This window comes from Halichondria panicea, chromosome 13 (assembly GCF_963675165.1).
Source record: "Halichondria panicea chromosome 13, odHalPani1.1, whole genome shotgun sequence".
Classification (NCBI taxonomy): Eukaryota; Metazoa; Porifera; class Demospongiae; order Suberitida; family Halichondriidae; genus Halichondria; species Halichondria panicea.
This window is the reverse complement of record NC_087389.1, coordinates 2,873,784-2,890,420: the sequence shown is the minus strand read 5'-3', so window position 1 is coordinate 2,890,420 and position 16,637 is coordinate 2,873,784. Positions and strand designations below refer to the sequence as shown.

Genomic DNA, 16,637 nt, shown 5'->3' with positions numbered 1-16,637 from the left:
TTATATGGATCACTGAGGCAGGATATATACCCTACCTACGGCAGTCGATACACCCTTGGTAATTGACATAACGATGCAAACGCTAGACTGTAGTCATAAATATTAATTAATGTAAGCTTTGATTTAATTACAAATCCAATAAAATTCTGAGATAAAATTCTGACTAAAGAGTGAGGACATTGATTAGCTTATAACAATAATGGTACATGCATCTATGATTGTGTAACTTGTCAGCAAACTAAACTGCAACATCTATACATCCGTAACTTAATAACTTGTTAATAACTTGTTAAGCTAAACTGCAACATCATTTTCTTTCTCAGTGTGTTCATCTATGTCATGTTCCTCCAACACTTGCATTCCCCAGCATTGCATCTTGTTGTGACCATATACGGCATACACTAACCAAAACCGAGCCAGGTAAACTACATAATAAAGCAGGTGTATAAGTGGAATGTAAAGAATAACGACTAAAATCGCTATTACAGCGGCAGTGGAGGTGTTGTAGTCGAGCAAACTGTAGATGTAACGCTCCTCATTTTCAGGGTTAGTACCATTAGCAGCCCAGTAGATGCCGGAGAAGCTTGCATATACAACACCATAACAAGCAGGATAGATAATGTGAAGAAGATTTACTGGCATACCAAAGAAGAACACATCCAGAATTGAAACAATGGCATTCAAAAGATGGGTGTTAGCGTTAACTCCATCTACAGGTCCTCCATTGTAGAGAAGAATCCAATACAAGATCGCGATTACAAGAGCAATCTCAGACAAAATTGAAAAACTAGCCCAGTGAATCATTTGATACCAAGACAGCTTGTTACTTCTAAAACCGCAAGAGCCTTTAGGTTTCTCAAACTGGTAGTCAGTTGTGCGATCAATTTCATCTGGAACTTTGTTATAACAATGAACGGTGACGAACTTTGCTGTGACAGAGAAAGCAGCAACAAGAAGATAGAAGACAAACCCAATGATTGCCCAATTAGTGAGGTAAATCAAATAACGAGCACCAGAATTAGAGAATTGAATTCCTGAAGTAATAAGCCATCCAATGAAATAGCAGGCAATTACCCAGCGATAAATCACATGAAACACTTGGTACTGCCACTTGTAAGGTAGCCACTGAAATAAATCATGAAGTTATTACAGTACTGCTGCGTGAGACTTACCGGAATGTACACAAGAGACCTCCAGTCACTGGACGTAAACCAAAGCCGGGAGTAATGAAATTCACGAAGGAATTGCTTGCAACTGAGAAGTTTAGTGCACTTCATCTCCTCGACTCAGCTGTGTGTGTGCGTGTGCGTGTGTGTGTTTGCATAATATGGAAGTGCTATAATTATACAGTGGACTCTCGCTATTGTGGCTCTCTGATCACTTCGCCTTGGTACGGATTGCTAGCTACTGTATAAAACTCACCATGACATACGGCCACCTCACTATTCCATATACTGGTTAGTGCGACTGTCCCAAACTAGTTTTTTATACTCATAACACAACCGATTCAGTACAACGTTTTTGGATGCATGTATAACACAAAAACAGAACAAGCATACTACAAAACATTGTTTATGAGTAACCAAAGTTATACTGCATCTGAAATCATGCAACAGTGGTTTGGCAACTCCTCAAAGACAGAGCCATTTAAGAAAGTCACGACCAGGGAGTGTTGTACAAAACTATGCGAAAAGCAGCAGCTTGGAAGCCTATGTTCTATTCAGTATGCTTTTCTAGTGATGATGTGTGTGTGATAATCCCATGAAAATGCATACCGTATAGCGGGTAATTTTCGTGGGGTAAAATATTCGTTATTTTCGTGAGCAAGCTGACCTCCACGAAATTTTAACGTAGGCGTGGCTACCGGAACGTAGGAATGCAGTGCAGCCACGAGACTAAACGAAATTTTTACTCACGAAAACCACCGTTTCTCGAGTGAACGAATTTTTTACCCCACGAAAATTACCTGCTATACGGTAGTTCCGTTGTTATCCCTTGTACCATAAAAATTCATTAGGGCGCCATAAAAGTTAATTTAAATTTTTCTTTGGTGCACAAATAGAACGTGATCATCAACTGGTGCCTCATTTAGAGTGACGGCCACGTTGAAATTTCAGCTTTGATGAATTCATTTGATGGATTCATTTTAAGCCCAATTATATAGAAAATAGACTGTTCAAGTTGGTGCCTTAATTAGACGTTTTATGGTAGCAACAACTAACAATAAACAAAGTTTCGTTTTTACAGATATGAACGCTATGGCAAGGGCGTTGTGCATTGCTACATGCAATGGGACTAGGATCACAGCAGATTCAAAAAAGCCTATCTTTGCATGAAAACAAACATAGCTGTAGTGCTAGTGCAATGAAATTAAAGCCGCATTTAGTATGTAGCTCGCTTTTGTTTGACAACGAAGCTTTATAAGAAAATCTGTCATGATAGTGAAGCTGCTATCCATGCTGTAAATGCAGCGATTTGGTAGCCAGGTGAACAGAATACGGTGACACGTTGACTAACTACTATACTTGATTGCCCAATAGAGCATACAAAAAATAGATGGCACAATCACGTGAGTATAATTACCAATCCATCACGTACAACGCCTGCAATGATAAACACAATCTATGTTGACTATTTGGACGTGTCTAAATCTGATAAACACGGTCTATTTTGACTGTTTTAGAGGTGTCTAAATCACTTATCCTCGAGGCTTCTAGATACCGTGACTACATTGCAAAAAGTTTATTGATAACAGGATACTAAGTAAGTTGTATACTAAAGTCTATTTGCGTTGCGTTGAGTTCGGCCCTGGAAGTTATGTGATCAATTATAACTTCATTTTTATGCTTATGTGGTTGACAAGTATGCCAGCTAGGGACTTCTACTGGAAAATGATTTTTAGCTGCTCTACGTACCATTTAGATCCCAAAACCTATTGGCTACTAGAAATGCACTAGCTTAGCAACAGTCAACCTATTTAAACAGTCAACCTAGCAACTGCATCATTTCTTTTGAAAATTAATATCTGAAAAGTTGGCATCTCTGTGGCTCTACTAAATCTGTGTCTATTCAAGTCAACTCACAGTTTAAATGGACAAAATTATAGTCCTAGCTCCACCCACAAAACGGAAAAGTCCAGTCCCCGCTTTTGCAGCAAACTAGCCTAACATGCTTTTGGTATGGATAATGCCATAGACTCGTACTACTCTCGAACAAAGCGAAAGGAATAAACTCAAGCTAGAATTTGCAGCAAACAAGCCCAGCAAATGAGCATCTCCTATACTACTCTCGAACAAAGCGAAAGGAAGAAGCCAAAGCTAGAATCCCAGCACTTCCCTACATCCAGCTCCTCCCCCTAGTCTCGCGGGCCATACTCCACAATCTGATAGTAACAGATTGTGGAGTGTGGCAACAATAAGCAAAAACACTCAAGTGGGATCTAAAGCATAATTATAGAAGCGTTTTTTAACAAGGAATCCAATGGTATGAAACTTTGAATTTCGATAAAGTACATGTACCGTATATCTTCTAATTTATCGGACAGCAAAAAATAATTATTTTGGAAATTGTCCGGGTATAATTGGAACAGATTTTTATAGAGCATGCGAAGTGTCCGGAATAATTAGAACAAGCAAGCAGCTGCATGCGAGCTAGCTAAGTTTAATAGAACAGGGTACGACTGAATAGTTGCACTAGCTATCTAAAACTAGCTAATCAAAGCTATCTAACTGCAGTACTGTAAGTCTTACTTGCCGTCTATGAACGATAACTCAACTTTTCAAGGTATTGTCCGGATATTTAGAACAAATGTAATATTAAAGTACTGGAATGTCCGTTGTATTAGAACAACGAAAATTGCCCAAAAGAGTGTCCGGGTAATTAGAAGTGTCCGATAAATTAGAAGATATACGGTATACAATTATGACAACATTATAAAGGTCAACCTCAAGACTCTTAAGTTACTTTTTACATGTATAATAATAATTATAGAGACCTCCTGGATGATTTTAATGAGGGTCAACATGTTATAATCATACAGGCAGCCCAAGGGCAAATTGCCTGTATTAATTACTATTAGTGTACTGTATGATTTACATAGATTCTCACGCTATATAAATAGTCCAAGACTTCCTCTCTAGAACGGCCAAAAGGTTGCAAGGCTGTTCCCCTATAATTATGCTTCGAGGCTACGTGACCGTTCAGGGGAGGTAGGACATGCGTCATTAATCAATGTGTGGCATACAATGTTTACGCTACAGTAGGCTTTTGACTTTTAATTTTTCCTTGTAGCTATGGTGCCTGTGGTATGTTGTTCTCAGCAAGCTCACATCACTTTCTAGAACTCCCCTAGACTGCATGCTCTCCATAGTACCAGGAGCCCATAAATAAGAAAAGGAGCGGCTAACTTCAACGTATACTCAGGGATTACGTTTCGTAATTGCCGGTGAAACCGCGCACTTCCTTGTTTGGAAGCGACTAAGTGCTTGCAAACCGCAGCCCTGTATTGTGTATAACACGTGTAGGGATTCAACCACTTAAGTGACTCTGCATATATGGAAATGCGGTCATAACCACTTACAAAACGTGATCCCCGTAGTCAGCCGCTCCTTCTCTTATTTATGGGCTCCTGATAGTACGTAGCCTATGTATAACCACTAGGTTTGATGGTGAATTTCAAGCTATTGAGCTGAGATTCCACTAGGATAAATATTACCGTTCTTTTTAGATAGCTAAACGTGGATTGTTAATTACTGAGGGCTTGATGCGTCTCCTACCTCCTCTAATCTGGTGACCGTGTAATAATTATCACACCGAGTATACTTCACTAATCCATATCAAATATACCTCTTATATATGCAGAATATTTTGCGGGTGAATAACCTTTGCGAATGAGCCAAATCAGCAGAAAATGTGACCCTTTGCGATCTAACTATTGAGTTCTCGCAAGGATTGTGTTATTTACTAGTAAATTTAAATTTTGCGGATTTTATTGTTGGAAATTGATCAACCATTGCAAAGTTCGCAAATGTTTGATGCTCGCAAAACGTTCTAGTAATACGGTGTTACTTTATATTCAGAAGACTCTCTCAATCCTTGTTGAGTAGTAATTATAGCTCCTGTCAACTATTATTAACTTTAAAAGAAAAACAATTTTTTTATACAACCATAGATAAAGGAAGAGAGGGATTGGAAACGGAAGTGGTGCACGTGACCATTTAACATTGGTTCTACATAAAGGCCTCGAAAACTATCCGCTGTTCGTCCTATATTTGCCGGGTAACTCGCTCGAAATAAGAAAGCTGTGTTTCCTCGAGACATCATCTCCTTCAGCAATTTATAACACGCCTATCCTGTGAGCCACGTGTGTACTAGCTAACAACTGACCACACCCAGTAAAAGGAGACATTAAAGTAAAGTTATAAGTACAATGTGTACAATGGGGGGCTTTGGGGGCTTGAGCACCCCCCTGTCCTCCCAGACAACCATGAAACTAATCCTATCACTCAGTATCTCTGGTACAATACACAGTGGCGTGTACAATGGGGGTCTTGAGCACCCACCTGTCCTCCCAGACAACCATGAAACTAATCCTATCACTCAGTAGCTAGCTAGCTAACTGTGCAGCTCCAGAGGTAGTCTCGTGGACCAGCCGATATATCATATCTTTCAGGGTCTGGGTCCGCAAGACTAGTCTGGCCACGCCCTCCCATACTTTGTATAATTATGGTCGGGTGAACTTGCAATGAACAGTTCGTGCAGACACCCCAAGATTTTCTTGGGGTGTGAAACCGCTCGTCAAGTGCCTTGTGGGCGGTTGTGGCCTGTTGTGTAAACTGTTATGTAAGCTATTGCATCACGAAAAAGTAGCTAGATATGGGCCTCTACTGCTGTTTGTGTGCGAATGCATGAGTCTCTGGACAACAAAGGCGAAAGAAGCTCAATAGTCATAGCTGTTCTGAAGCAAGAGAAGTACTTGTGCAGCTCCTTCCAGTACCTCTGCATTGCATCCCTGAAACTAGTGCTAATGACAGTATATTGTGTCACCAGTGCAAGAAACAACTGAAGAATGTCCATGCTCAACAAGAAAAGCTATGCAAGGTAAAGAAGGAAGCAACAGAGCTAATAAATGGTCTGCTTTCAAGACATGCAGAAGATAACTTATTACCACCACCGCCAAAAAGAAGTAGAGTTATGCAGGAACCCCCCACACCACCTATTCCATCATCTGTTTCAGTACCAACCATTCCATCAGTGTCAGCAGCAACCATTCCACCAGTGTCAGCAGCAACCATTCCATCAGCGTCAGCAGCAACCATTCCACCGGTGTACGTGTCAGCAGCAACCATTCCACCAGTGTCAGCAGCAACCATTCCATCAGCGTCAGCAGCAATGTCAGCAGCTAATCTACGAACAACTGCAGCCACTCAGCTACCATCATCTCAGATACCGCAAAGCAGCTCTAATTTTCCCAGTTTTGAGGTACATTGATCACATGTATTTATAAATATCACTGTTTATTGCACATATATACATTGTATAATTATAGGTGCTGTCAACTGAGGTGAAAGAATTCAACACATCTTCTTTTTTGCTAACAGAAAGCACTCTAGTAAACATGTCAACTAGTCGATGACCTTTAACATTGGGACATCCAGGTGGATCAGTTATATAGGATCCGAGACTGCACTTAATCACCATATATAAAGATGAGCAATCGGCATAACTTCGTACGTAAATCACTGTTTTAGGGTATGACTTCCGTTTTTCTCGAATTTCATCAGCAATTTTTTCACCAAGGCTTTCAACGTCAATCTTAGAGTGAACCTCATAAGAAATATTGTCTCGGAAAGGAGGGGAGGCAATTAAAGTAGGATCGTCCATACATAACCTTCTACTGACAATGTAAAATGTTTCTGTTGTAGAGGTAGCAGTAAGTGCGTGAACACCGACATTGTCTGGAATGAGGCTCCTTAAATCTCCAATCTCCGAAAAAGCGACTCGAAAATCATCTCCCCAGGTTTTAACACAATGGGCTTTATCAACTACTACTGCAACGAGATTCTTTATATACGGTGGTGACAGAAGCATATTTCGAAAAATACCCTTCGCTAATATGCTCTCTGGGGAGATGAACACCAACTGAGCTTCTCCTTTCAGTACTCTGTTAATAGCACTACGGTCTGTCTGAGCTTCTCCAACGTATTCCACTGTCAATCCTCTAGCTGCATACTTTTTTTGTTGATCCATCATCAGCGAAGTGAGGGGACTAATACAAAGTACAATGCTTCCAGATGTTCCTGCAAAACAGAAAAAGGCGTATATATAGGTACACTCATACAGCAATTTTAGTTCACCTTTCAATTGGTCAAAGGCCATAGGTAATGCAGCAAAGATTACTGACTTTCCATAGCCGATTGGCAGTGACACAAATGTGTCCTTTCCTCCAATGATCAAATACATTGCTTTCATTTGCTCTGGCTTTAAATAATGGATCCCAATTGCTCTAGCACTCTCAATTATCACGTCTTGCATCTTCATGTGTCTTTCCATAGTCTTGCACTATAATTATGTACTAAATCTTGAAAGTCATAAACTAAATGTTCCACACTGATTTTTGGCCACACCTGTACCCATTCAGTGATTGCATGAATTTCACCACACAGTGGGTAACACCCACTTAACACTTACACTATTTGGTTAACACCCAATTATCACTACTAGGTTATCTAACCGCGGCACTTAGGGCCTGACACGAGTGGTGATAGTGAAGTTCACCAGACTCTTGCAAAGAGGCTGGAAATCGAGACTACCGCAAGACTACTCCAGAGGTACTAGGTACGTACTACGTGCAGCTCTATCTCATTGACAACGATTACAAGTCATGACCACGCCCAATTGAGCATGCGCAATCAGCATTGCCATTCCAATGTTGTTATGCAATGCATAAAAGCTGATCAAGATCCTCTGCACTCTCCCAGTCACCTCTTGCTCCACTGTGAGATACTGAGAAGCAATGACTAACACTAGACTGACTGGACATCCCCATTGCAGTGATTGACCAGTTTGCTAGGATGTACCCCAGGAGAATAGTGCATGGAGATCCTACAAGATGACTGACTCATAAATATGTCTTGATACTCTTATTATCACGCTATGCATGTAAAAGACATGGAAAATCGTGCGCGCACAGCACCCCCCTGCTTCAATCTCTAGAAACGCCCCTGATACACCATCCAAACTTTAATATGGGACCACTGGGAAAAGTAAAAGCTTATATGGAAAAACTAGCTTATATCCAAAGTGAAACAACTCACTTGATTGATTGCCAGATTGATTGCCACTGGAGAGATTGATCTGCTATATGATCTGTCTTGCAATAGACCTTATAGTTTTATGAGAAGAATGCAATTAGTGTTGATTACTAGATCTACTTGGTTTAGTTTTCGCACTAGATTTCAGGCCGAGTTTTCGCTTTTATATTCGCCTAACCGTTATAAAAGCGAAAACTCGGCCTGGGATCGAGGCAGGGGAGGTCCTAGTCTAGGGGCCAGACCTAATAGCTCGGGGGCAAAATCAAGAGAGTTTTGTGGAATTTGGATACAGCCAATGAAATGAGAGTATTGCTACATCTACTCATTCTTTTTTTTTTTTTTTTTTTTCTTTATAAAATTTAATGCAGAGCATAGGTGCGTACCAACTAGCAACTGAGAGCTAATATTAAGGTAGCCCTAACAAAAACAGCAAAAGGCAAAACAAAAAAACAACAAAAAAAAAACAAAAACAAACAAAACAAACAAAAAAACACAAGTAACTAAAAAGTGCAGGCAGTGACAAGGACAGTGAAATACAAATTAATTAACAGACACAAAACTGTAAGTAAGGGCAAGCAGACAATTAATTATAAGTAAGTAATTAATTGAAACAATCCCGCACATGAGCCTTAAAACTAAGTAAACTACTTGCAGAGACAGCACTGCTTGGTAGGGAATTCCAGAGTGGAACCACATTTACGAAGAATGATGATTGATATGACAGTGTTTTGGCAAAGGGGATAAGTAGAGGTTGGTCATGATGGTAATGCCGAGGGTTAGGTTTCGGATTGGGTGTGAACCTTGATGAGTGGAGAATTGATTCCCCCCTGATGATCCTGCGGCACAGAGTTACTTTCTGTTGAGACCTTCTTGTGCTCAGAGAGGGCCAAGATAAACTAGCTAACAGAGGTAAGTATTGATCTGACCAGCGTTTGGTACAGAGTCGCGCTCCAAACTTCTGAACCGACTCTAACTGATTGATGGCACAAGAAGAAGAGGGGTCCCACACACTGCTACAGTAATCAAGGAGTGGGAGCACCAGTGATTTGTACAGGGAGGAAAGAGTGGACTGATCTGCTTGGTTGAAGTGCCTGTATAACAAGCCAAGTTTAGATTTTGCCTTAGCGCAGGTGTTGGAGATGTGGCTATTCCATTTTAGGTCTTTTGTGATGGTAACTCCAAGGTAGGACAAGGAGTTCACTTGTGTAATTTGACCTGAGTTTGTGGAGAGTATGATGGACGGGGGCTGTCTCTTTCTGGAGAGGAGTAGCAGTTTGGTTTTTGACTGATTGAGAGTGAGACCCGCAGTGTTGACCCAGTTGGCTATGGCATCAATATCTCCTTGAAGATCCAAGACGTCAAATTCATTTCTAATGGGGCTGTACAGGAGTATGTCGTCCGCATACAATAACAGCTGAGAGCCCGGAGAAAGAGGAATTCTTGTTAGGGGATCAATGTATAGGCTGAACAGAAGGGGGCCTAAGATGGACCCCTGTGGTACTCCAGAATTGACATTGGCGGTGGACAAAGAGTGACCATCCAGGACTACCTTCTGCTTCCTGTTTGTGAGGTAGCTAGTAAACCACTTATGTAGGCTGCCCGAGATGCCTGCTGACCAGAGAGTTTTCAGGAGGCCTTGGTGAGGGACTCTGTCGAAGGCTTTGCTCAGGTCAAAGAAAACAGCAGCTACACTAGAGCCATTGTCCAATGAGCGGTGCCAGTCATGAGTAGCATGGAGGATTGCCTCCTGGGTAGAACTGCCCCGCCTGAAGCCAAATTGAAGTGTTGAAAGAAGGTTGTTGGAAGTAAGATACTCCACTACCTTATTATGAACAATGCGTTCCAGCACCTTTGATAGTAACGATAGTAATGAGATCGGACGGTAGTTTGACGCTAGTTTGGGGTCGCCTGCTTTAAATATTGGTGTTACATTAGAGGCTTTCCACTCTTCAGGAAAGACACCCGTCTCTATCGATTTGTTGAAAAGGTACGTGAAGAAATGATGGATGGAGGATGAGGTTTTGCGCAGCATGTGACTAGATATCCCGTCTGGCCCTGAGGCAGTTTTTAACTTTGTCCTAGACAGCAATGAAAGCACCTGGTCCGGAGAGCAGGAAATAGAGTCAAGGGAAGGTGAAACAGGAGCATCCCAAGGTGATGAAAGGACATCAGTGGTGTTAGATAGACATGAGGTGAAGTGGGTGTTGAGCAAATTTGCTTTGCTGAACGGAGAGTCAGCAGTGATGGTACCGTTTGTCAAAGTATGTGGTATACGCTGCTTAGTTGGTGACAGCGCATGGTAAGTTGACCAAAATTCCTTGGGTGACTTAATTAGACTGCCCAGGCTCTTAAGGAAAGCCCACTTAGCTGCACGAACTGCAGCAACTGATCGATTTCGGAGAGAGCGAAACTTCGACCAAGACGATTCTGTATTAAGAGCTTTGGCACGAGAGTGACTGCAATCCCTTCTACGAAGTAAGCGAATGATCTCAGTAGTCAGCCAAGGGATGTGTTTGCGAGTGGAGACAAGACGTCGAGGGATATGTCGACTGAGGACTGAAAGGAAGGAGTTTTTCCACTGGGATAAGGCCGAGTTTATATCTGTGAATGAGTGTGTGGTGGTCGAGTCTGACAAAAGCTCTGCATTAACTGAATCCCAATCTGCTCTAGAATACAACCACACGTCTCTTTTGACTCTTTTAATAGGTCTGGTTGACCACTTGAGGACCACTGAGATGCATTGGTGGTCAGAGGACCCTAGAGGTGGTGACGTGGAGCACGACTGTAAGAGCGAGTGGTCAGAGATGTAGACATGATCAATAAGTGAAGAACCTTTATCCGTGAGTCTAGTAGGTTCAGAGACAACCTGGGTCAGGTGGAAATGAGAAAGCATTTGCATGGAGTTTTTTGAGAGATCAATATTGAAATCACCCATAAGGATAGAGTTTGATAGCCTAGACGGTTGAAGGCTCTCCAGGGCACACTCAAGGTCTGCAAGGTTGGCACTCCCCGCCGAAGGTGGTCTATAGTAAATACCAAGAAGGGTAGGGCTGTTTGTGAATTTAGCTTCTACTAGCAGGAGTTCTAAGCTTGGGTGCTTGGTAACTAGCTCCACAGGGGTACTCTCCCTGACGTAAAGAAGTACGCCACCTCCATGGCGATTTCTGTCACGACGGATGATAGTATAGTCAGGAATAAAGATCTCAATGTCAGATATGGAATCGTCGAGCCAGGTTTCAGTGAGAGCGTAAACATCTGGGCCAAAGGAGGCAGCATGGGTACGAAGGATGTCCATTTTGGGCAGTACGCTGCGACAGTTAGTGTACACAATTGTGCAGTCCCTTCCATGAGAACTGGCGAGTGAGGAAGAAATAGAGTCTGAAGTAGAGCAAGAGGTTGAGCTGATGGTAGAGTTTAGTGTTGATGAGTCATGGAACGGCAAGGCTGTCCTGAAGCAAGAGGAGCAACACCATGCTTCATCAGACAACTGGAGCCTGTGATACTCAGAATCATCAATGCTGACACATTTGCAGTGGTGCCATGCATAGCAGACTTCACACATGATTCCAGCTTGGTTGGTCTTTACAGGACAGTTGCATTTTCCACAAGGGTACTTCCAATTGACAACAGGGCCAGGGTTAGACTGAATATCGCCAGAGAGAACAAGGATAACTAGGAAGTAGAGTTTGTGTGCTTTGTTTAGGTTCCAATTAGAGCCCAAAGACTGAGAGGTTTTACTTGATCTCCTGAAAGTGGATCTCTGGGACTGTCCAGCAGGTAGAGTTAACATACAGCTTGAGAACATACTGCATGCGCCTGGAGGACCATCCTTGAGCGTGCTTAGGCGTGAGAGCCATACCAGAAAAAACAAAAATAGAGTCCATTTCTCCAACTTCATCTTTCAGTGCAGCCTCGAGCTCCTTGGTGAGTAGACTTGAAACAAAGCGAGCTCCTTGGTGAGTAGGCTTGAGATTAGTTTGAGTTTAACATTCGGTTCCCAAAAGAAAGTGCTTGCAGTCTATCTTCAGCAAGCCTTCAATTTCAGGAAGAAATATCCCAAAGGGCAATATTCAATTGGTTTGCATGTGTATCCTCGGATTCACGCTCTCCTTTACTGCTCTTCTACTGTTGGCCATCTTCGAAGATCAACTAAATAAACTCATCTCATCGTAGCACATTTCAACATATTGTTTTTGATTCTCCTGTTTTCATAATTCCTTAGGAGACACACATACTTGCAAATGTGTGTGCCATGTCCCTTGAATTTTGACCTCCAATATCACAGTCTCCTCCCTCCAGACCTCTTTCTCTCTTCCCCCTCCCCCCTCTTGAGAAAAGGTCTGGCCCCCAGACTAGAGGAGGTCCGACAGGCACGGCAGCTCAAGTAATAGCCTTTGATTACTCTCAGCAAAAACATACGACGTGGGCGGGGCGTGGGCGGATAATTATTGCTGTGCTGAGCTGTGCAGTGTGTGCCTCTGTGTCGTACCTCCTCTGAGAACTACTTGTCTGCTTTAATCAACCACATAAGTGGGCGTACAATAACTGTACACCCACTCTTAATTAAGCGTGTAGTCGACATTGGTTTGTGGTTAGCAGCTTGTGATGTTTCAGTGTTATTTCAGCAAAGGAATAAGCATAGAGGATGTTCTTGGTATCAAAATGTAGCCGATTTATCTGTAAACTTACTACAGAAATTTGAAAGCTAAGCTATTAATTTTTCAGAAGTTATTACTCTAACCAAATTTATACCTGAAAACCAGTAAATCATGAATTATATACACTGTGAACATATATATAAGACCCATAAAGGATGGTCAGGATACCTAAACCATTATGAAGTCTGAGACCTTACCTGTTTAAGGTTAGTGTTTTATTACTCTAACTGATTACCCACTATAACAATTTGCTAGGGTCTTAATGCATTAATCCCCCCAAACCCACCACCTCATGGACATTTTTTGGGATATGTTGTAGCTTATTTATCACCTACACAATGGTATCAGCACAATTTCTTAGAAAGATTCCAATCAAAAGATATCAACATTAATTTTAAGTACAACCACTCACACATTTGTAGTAATCTACTCTCTAAGCTGGATGCACTGTATACACGTTGAAATCAGAGAAGGAATGCCAGGGTCAACTAATTAAAACACCACGTGGCCCTATGTTTTGGTGTGTGCACACGAGATCAACTTTCATGAGATCAACTCCCTCGAGATCAATTCTTACCAGAGCAACTTTGCATGAGGTCAATTGTTAGTAGATAAACGAATCAACTTTCATAGGATCAACTTCATGTGATTAATTACAAAAAACGTTACACTTACAAATTTTACAGTTAAGATGCTTGATGGCTGGTAAAATAAATATACTCTTCAGAGTCATGCCTCACGTGTTAAACAGTGTTTGTATGGATTCTTCTCTTTTATTTTGCGTCTCTATGGCCGAGATGTAGCTACAAACATGCATGTAGCTTAGCCTCGATCCCAGGCCGAGTTTTCGCTTTTATAACGGTTAGGCGAACAACGCCTAACCGTTATAAAAGCGAAAACAACAACGCCTAACCGTTATAAAAGCGAAAACTCGGCTGTTCGCCTAACCGTTATAAAAGCAAAAACTCGGCCTGGGATCGAGGCTAGCATGTAGCTCTGAATCTTTGTTTGGTTGGATGCACTCAATCTATATTAATCGGATGCCTGTTGTTTGAATTTTTGCAGCTGCCATTATACTGTTCGGTACTACAGGCTGTTACGGCTGCATGGGTAAGAATTTGAAACAGCACCTTTAAAGTGTGGGCCATTGACTTGAGTGGGTGTTGGTTATTAGAGGGCCTATTGGATTACATAGTTGGCACGAGATTCATTACATACCATAGGTTGATCAGTTCAGTGGCGCTTATCACGATAGAACGCAGTAACATACATCATAGCTCTAAGCTATTATTTTCACCACCTCACTGAAATTTGAGTGTAACGTACCCTATTATAACGAACACCTTCGGAGGAAATTTCAGGCCATTTACAGAGGCAGCCTTTGTGTTGAGGGGTTGCTTTTGTACTAACGATGACTTTTTTCATTATTAAAATACCGTTGTTGGTTCTGGGCTGATGTGATTGAAAGTAAATGTTTCCTGAATTCTTGATGATTGAGCCATTGCGAATGAGTGTGCATTGTGCTAAATCTATAGGGGCTTATTACTCAATACCTGCCAACCTTTGGCATGGGCGCACATGCACAATAGTAATTAGCTAAAAAAGTGAGGCCAACACCTTTAAAAAGTTAATTTCTGGATAACAAGATTAGAGTTGATTTGAGTTGATTTCAGGAGTTGAGTTGATTCTGTGAGAGTTGATCTATTGACAGTTGACCTCATGCAAAGTTGCTCTGGTAAGAATTGATCTCGTGGGAGTTGATCTCATGAAAGTTGATCTCGTGTGAGGCAATCTATGTTTTACATGTAAAACTGAGTTTATCCTCGCGCCCCTGAGTTTATACACCACCAATAGCTTGATCCTCTTCAACAGAAATCGGTTGAGCTATTGCGCCCCAGAGGAATCAGCTTAAGAGAGGAAATTAGCCTTCTGTGGCTAGGGTATAAATTTTTATGCTGCACTGGATAGATTTAGGTATGATACCTAGGCAAATAAAGAACAAACGCGCTAAGCTGCTATTAGCCTCGATTCCAGGCCGCGAAGAGAAGGGCGGCCTGGTATACCTTGTATGCGCATGCGTGTATTTGTGGATATACTGTCAGCAACATTCTATTTGTATTCTGAAGTTACAGTCCCTTACATAGAAGTATTGTGCAAAGATGACTGAGTTCTTACGCCATTTATTGTATCAAGCCAAGTCTCTACTTAACGGCACCCTACACTGTAAGGCTACAGATGTTATAAGAAAGGCATGATGTGTTCCTGTGGGTCCCCTGATGAGGCTGTGGTAATATGGACCAGGCAAGTCTTCTGCTACTAAATCTTACCTTTATGTTCGACAAAGAAGTCATTGCTGAAGATAAAGAAGCTAAGGATTACTCCTGAAAGCTTTTAATAAGCTTTAACTCGACACTCAGGAAGTTATTCACTCAAGATCTACTGATGTATTAAAGAGTCCACCACTCTTCCTAGCTGGCAGCTCTAGCTGTCTGGGAGGCTTTCTTGAACTGTCTCTTTGATAAACAGAGCTAGAAGAAGCAACACTGCTGCAGCATAATTATTCTACTTTGATTAGTATAGGAGTCTCTGAAAGCTGCCATTGTGGGCACATTGTCATACGTATTCTTCCCTTTTGTAACTTTGTCCGTTTTTTTACAATTTGTATGATGAAATTGTTGTCAATTATTTCGCGCATACGCATACAAGGTAGTGTGGTAACCAACACCAGGCCGCTTTTCTCTCGCGGCCTGGAATCGAGGCTAGGTGATTGATCTTGAAATGGATGTTAGGGTTAGGGTTTGGGGAACTTTGGTATTTATACAATAGAGCTAGTGCTCATGATCCTTGCCAGTACATGTATATATGGACTTTTTAGCGCCAGATTTTCTAGAAAAACAGATATAACTTATGTTCCTTTCCTTTGGTTTGCCCATGCTCTAAATGTCGCCTATAGGCTCCTGAGTTTTGTATTAAAGAGTCCACCACAGTGCTATACATGTACTATGGAATTTTACAAGAAGGCCTCCCAGACAGTAGAGGATGAGTCGAAGACTGTATAGCCAAGGTTAAGTGTTGGTATCCAGTCAATGTTCGTTTCTTAGCAGGATGACCTTGAACGAAATGACAACCACAGACACGAGAATTCCCAATGTTAGCTTGTGTAAAGGTCCTCACGGCGTATAGCATGTAACCATGCGAGCTGCCGTTCCTTTATGGTCACACCTCTAGGCCGGGAGTACGAGTCTTGGATGTAGTTGTTGGAAATCTGAAGAACCTATCATTGTCATTTTTATTACTGGATACTCATGTAATACTTAAATGTCTATGTAGCATAATGCTGCAAAACTTGCATGTAATTTTTTGGCTTACCTGCAGCCTAATTGACATCAATTGACGTATGATGGCATGAGCATTATAGAACTTGCTCTGCATGGTGCATCTCTCCATAGACCATCAGCATAACTTCTCAGAAGCTATAATTATGACGAATTTGCTCATCACCAGGTCCACCCTCGACACATTGCATGGTTGACTCCATTATTATTATCTAGCTAATGCAAATTTTGTCATTTCTATAGCCAAATTGCGTTAGAATCAATCTCAGGACATGTAAGAACAACAAATTTGGCACTGGTAATTCGTTACATCCATGCATTCATCAAGCACT

The 16,637-nt window shown here is 41.6% G+C and overlaps 2 protein-coding genes across 4 annotated transcripts; both read right to left on the bottom strand.

The window, feature by feature from the left end:
• Window positions 1-112: 112 nt before the first annotated feature.
• LOC135346594 (uncharacterized) lies at window positions 113-12,737 on the bottom strand. 3 transcript variants are annotated; one of them, XM_064544277.1, is made up of 4 exons: window positions 12,584-12,732; window positions 8,316-8,383; window positions 1,173-1,290; window positions 113-1,125 (listed from the first exon to the last, which is right to left on the bottom strand). In XM_064544277.1, exons 3-4 carry the CDS (start codon window positions 1,275-1,277, stop codon window positions 295-297), a joined length of 936 nt encoding a protein of 311 aa, XP_064400347.1. In that variant the 5' UTR covers window positions 1,278-1,290; window positions 8,316-8,383; window positions 12,584-12,732; the 3' UTR covers window positions 113-294. The 3 variants fall into 3 exon arrangements, with proteins under 3 accessions (XP_064400347.1, XP_064400348.1, XP_064400346.1); XM_064544278.1 differs by lacking the exon at window positions 8,316-8,383 and having other exon boundaries at window positions 12,584-12,737; XM_064544276.1 differs by lacking the exon at window positions 12,584-12,732 and having other exon boundaries at window positions 8,316-8,454.
• Window positions 1,299-8,302, bottom strand: LOC135346587 (ATP-dependent DNA helicase RecQ-like). The gene is made up of 2 exons (XM_064544269.1): window positions 7,356-8,302; window positions 1,299-7,298 (listed from the first exon to the last, which is right to left on the bottom strand). Exons 1-2 carry the CDS (start codon window positions 7,549-7,551, stop codon window positions 6,490-6,492), a joined length of 1,005 nt encoding a protein of 334 aa, XP_064400339.1. The 5' UTR covers window positions 7,552-8,302; the 3' UTR covers window positions 1,299-6,489.
• Window positions 12,738-16,637: the final 3,900 nt, after the last annotated feature.

Excerpts from the sequence above, each read along its gene's own strand:
- LOC135346594 (XM_064544278.1), bottom strand. The coding sequence starts at position 1,277 with ATGAAGTGCACTAAACTTCTCAGTTGCAAGCAATTCCTTCGTGAATTT. Across the intron at positions 1,126-1,172 it reads GGTCTCTTGTGTACATTCCG|TGGCTACCTTACAAGTGGCA; the intron begins GTAAGTCTCACG and ends GATTTATTTCAG.
- LOC135346587 (XM_064544269.1), bottom strand. The coding sequence starts at position 7,551 with ATGGAAAGACACATGAAGATGCAAGACGTGATAATTGAGAGTGCTAGA. Across the intron at positions 7,299-7,355 it reads GGCCTTTGACCAATTGAAAG|GAACATCTGGAAGCATTGTA; the intron begins GTGAACTAAAAT and ends TCTGTTTTGCAG.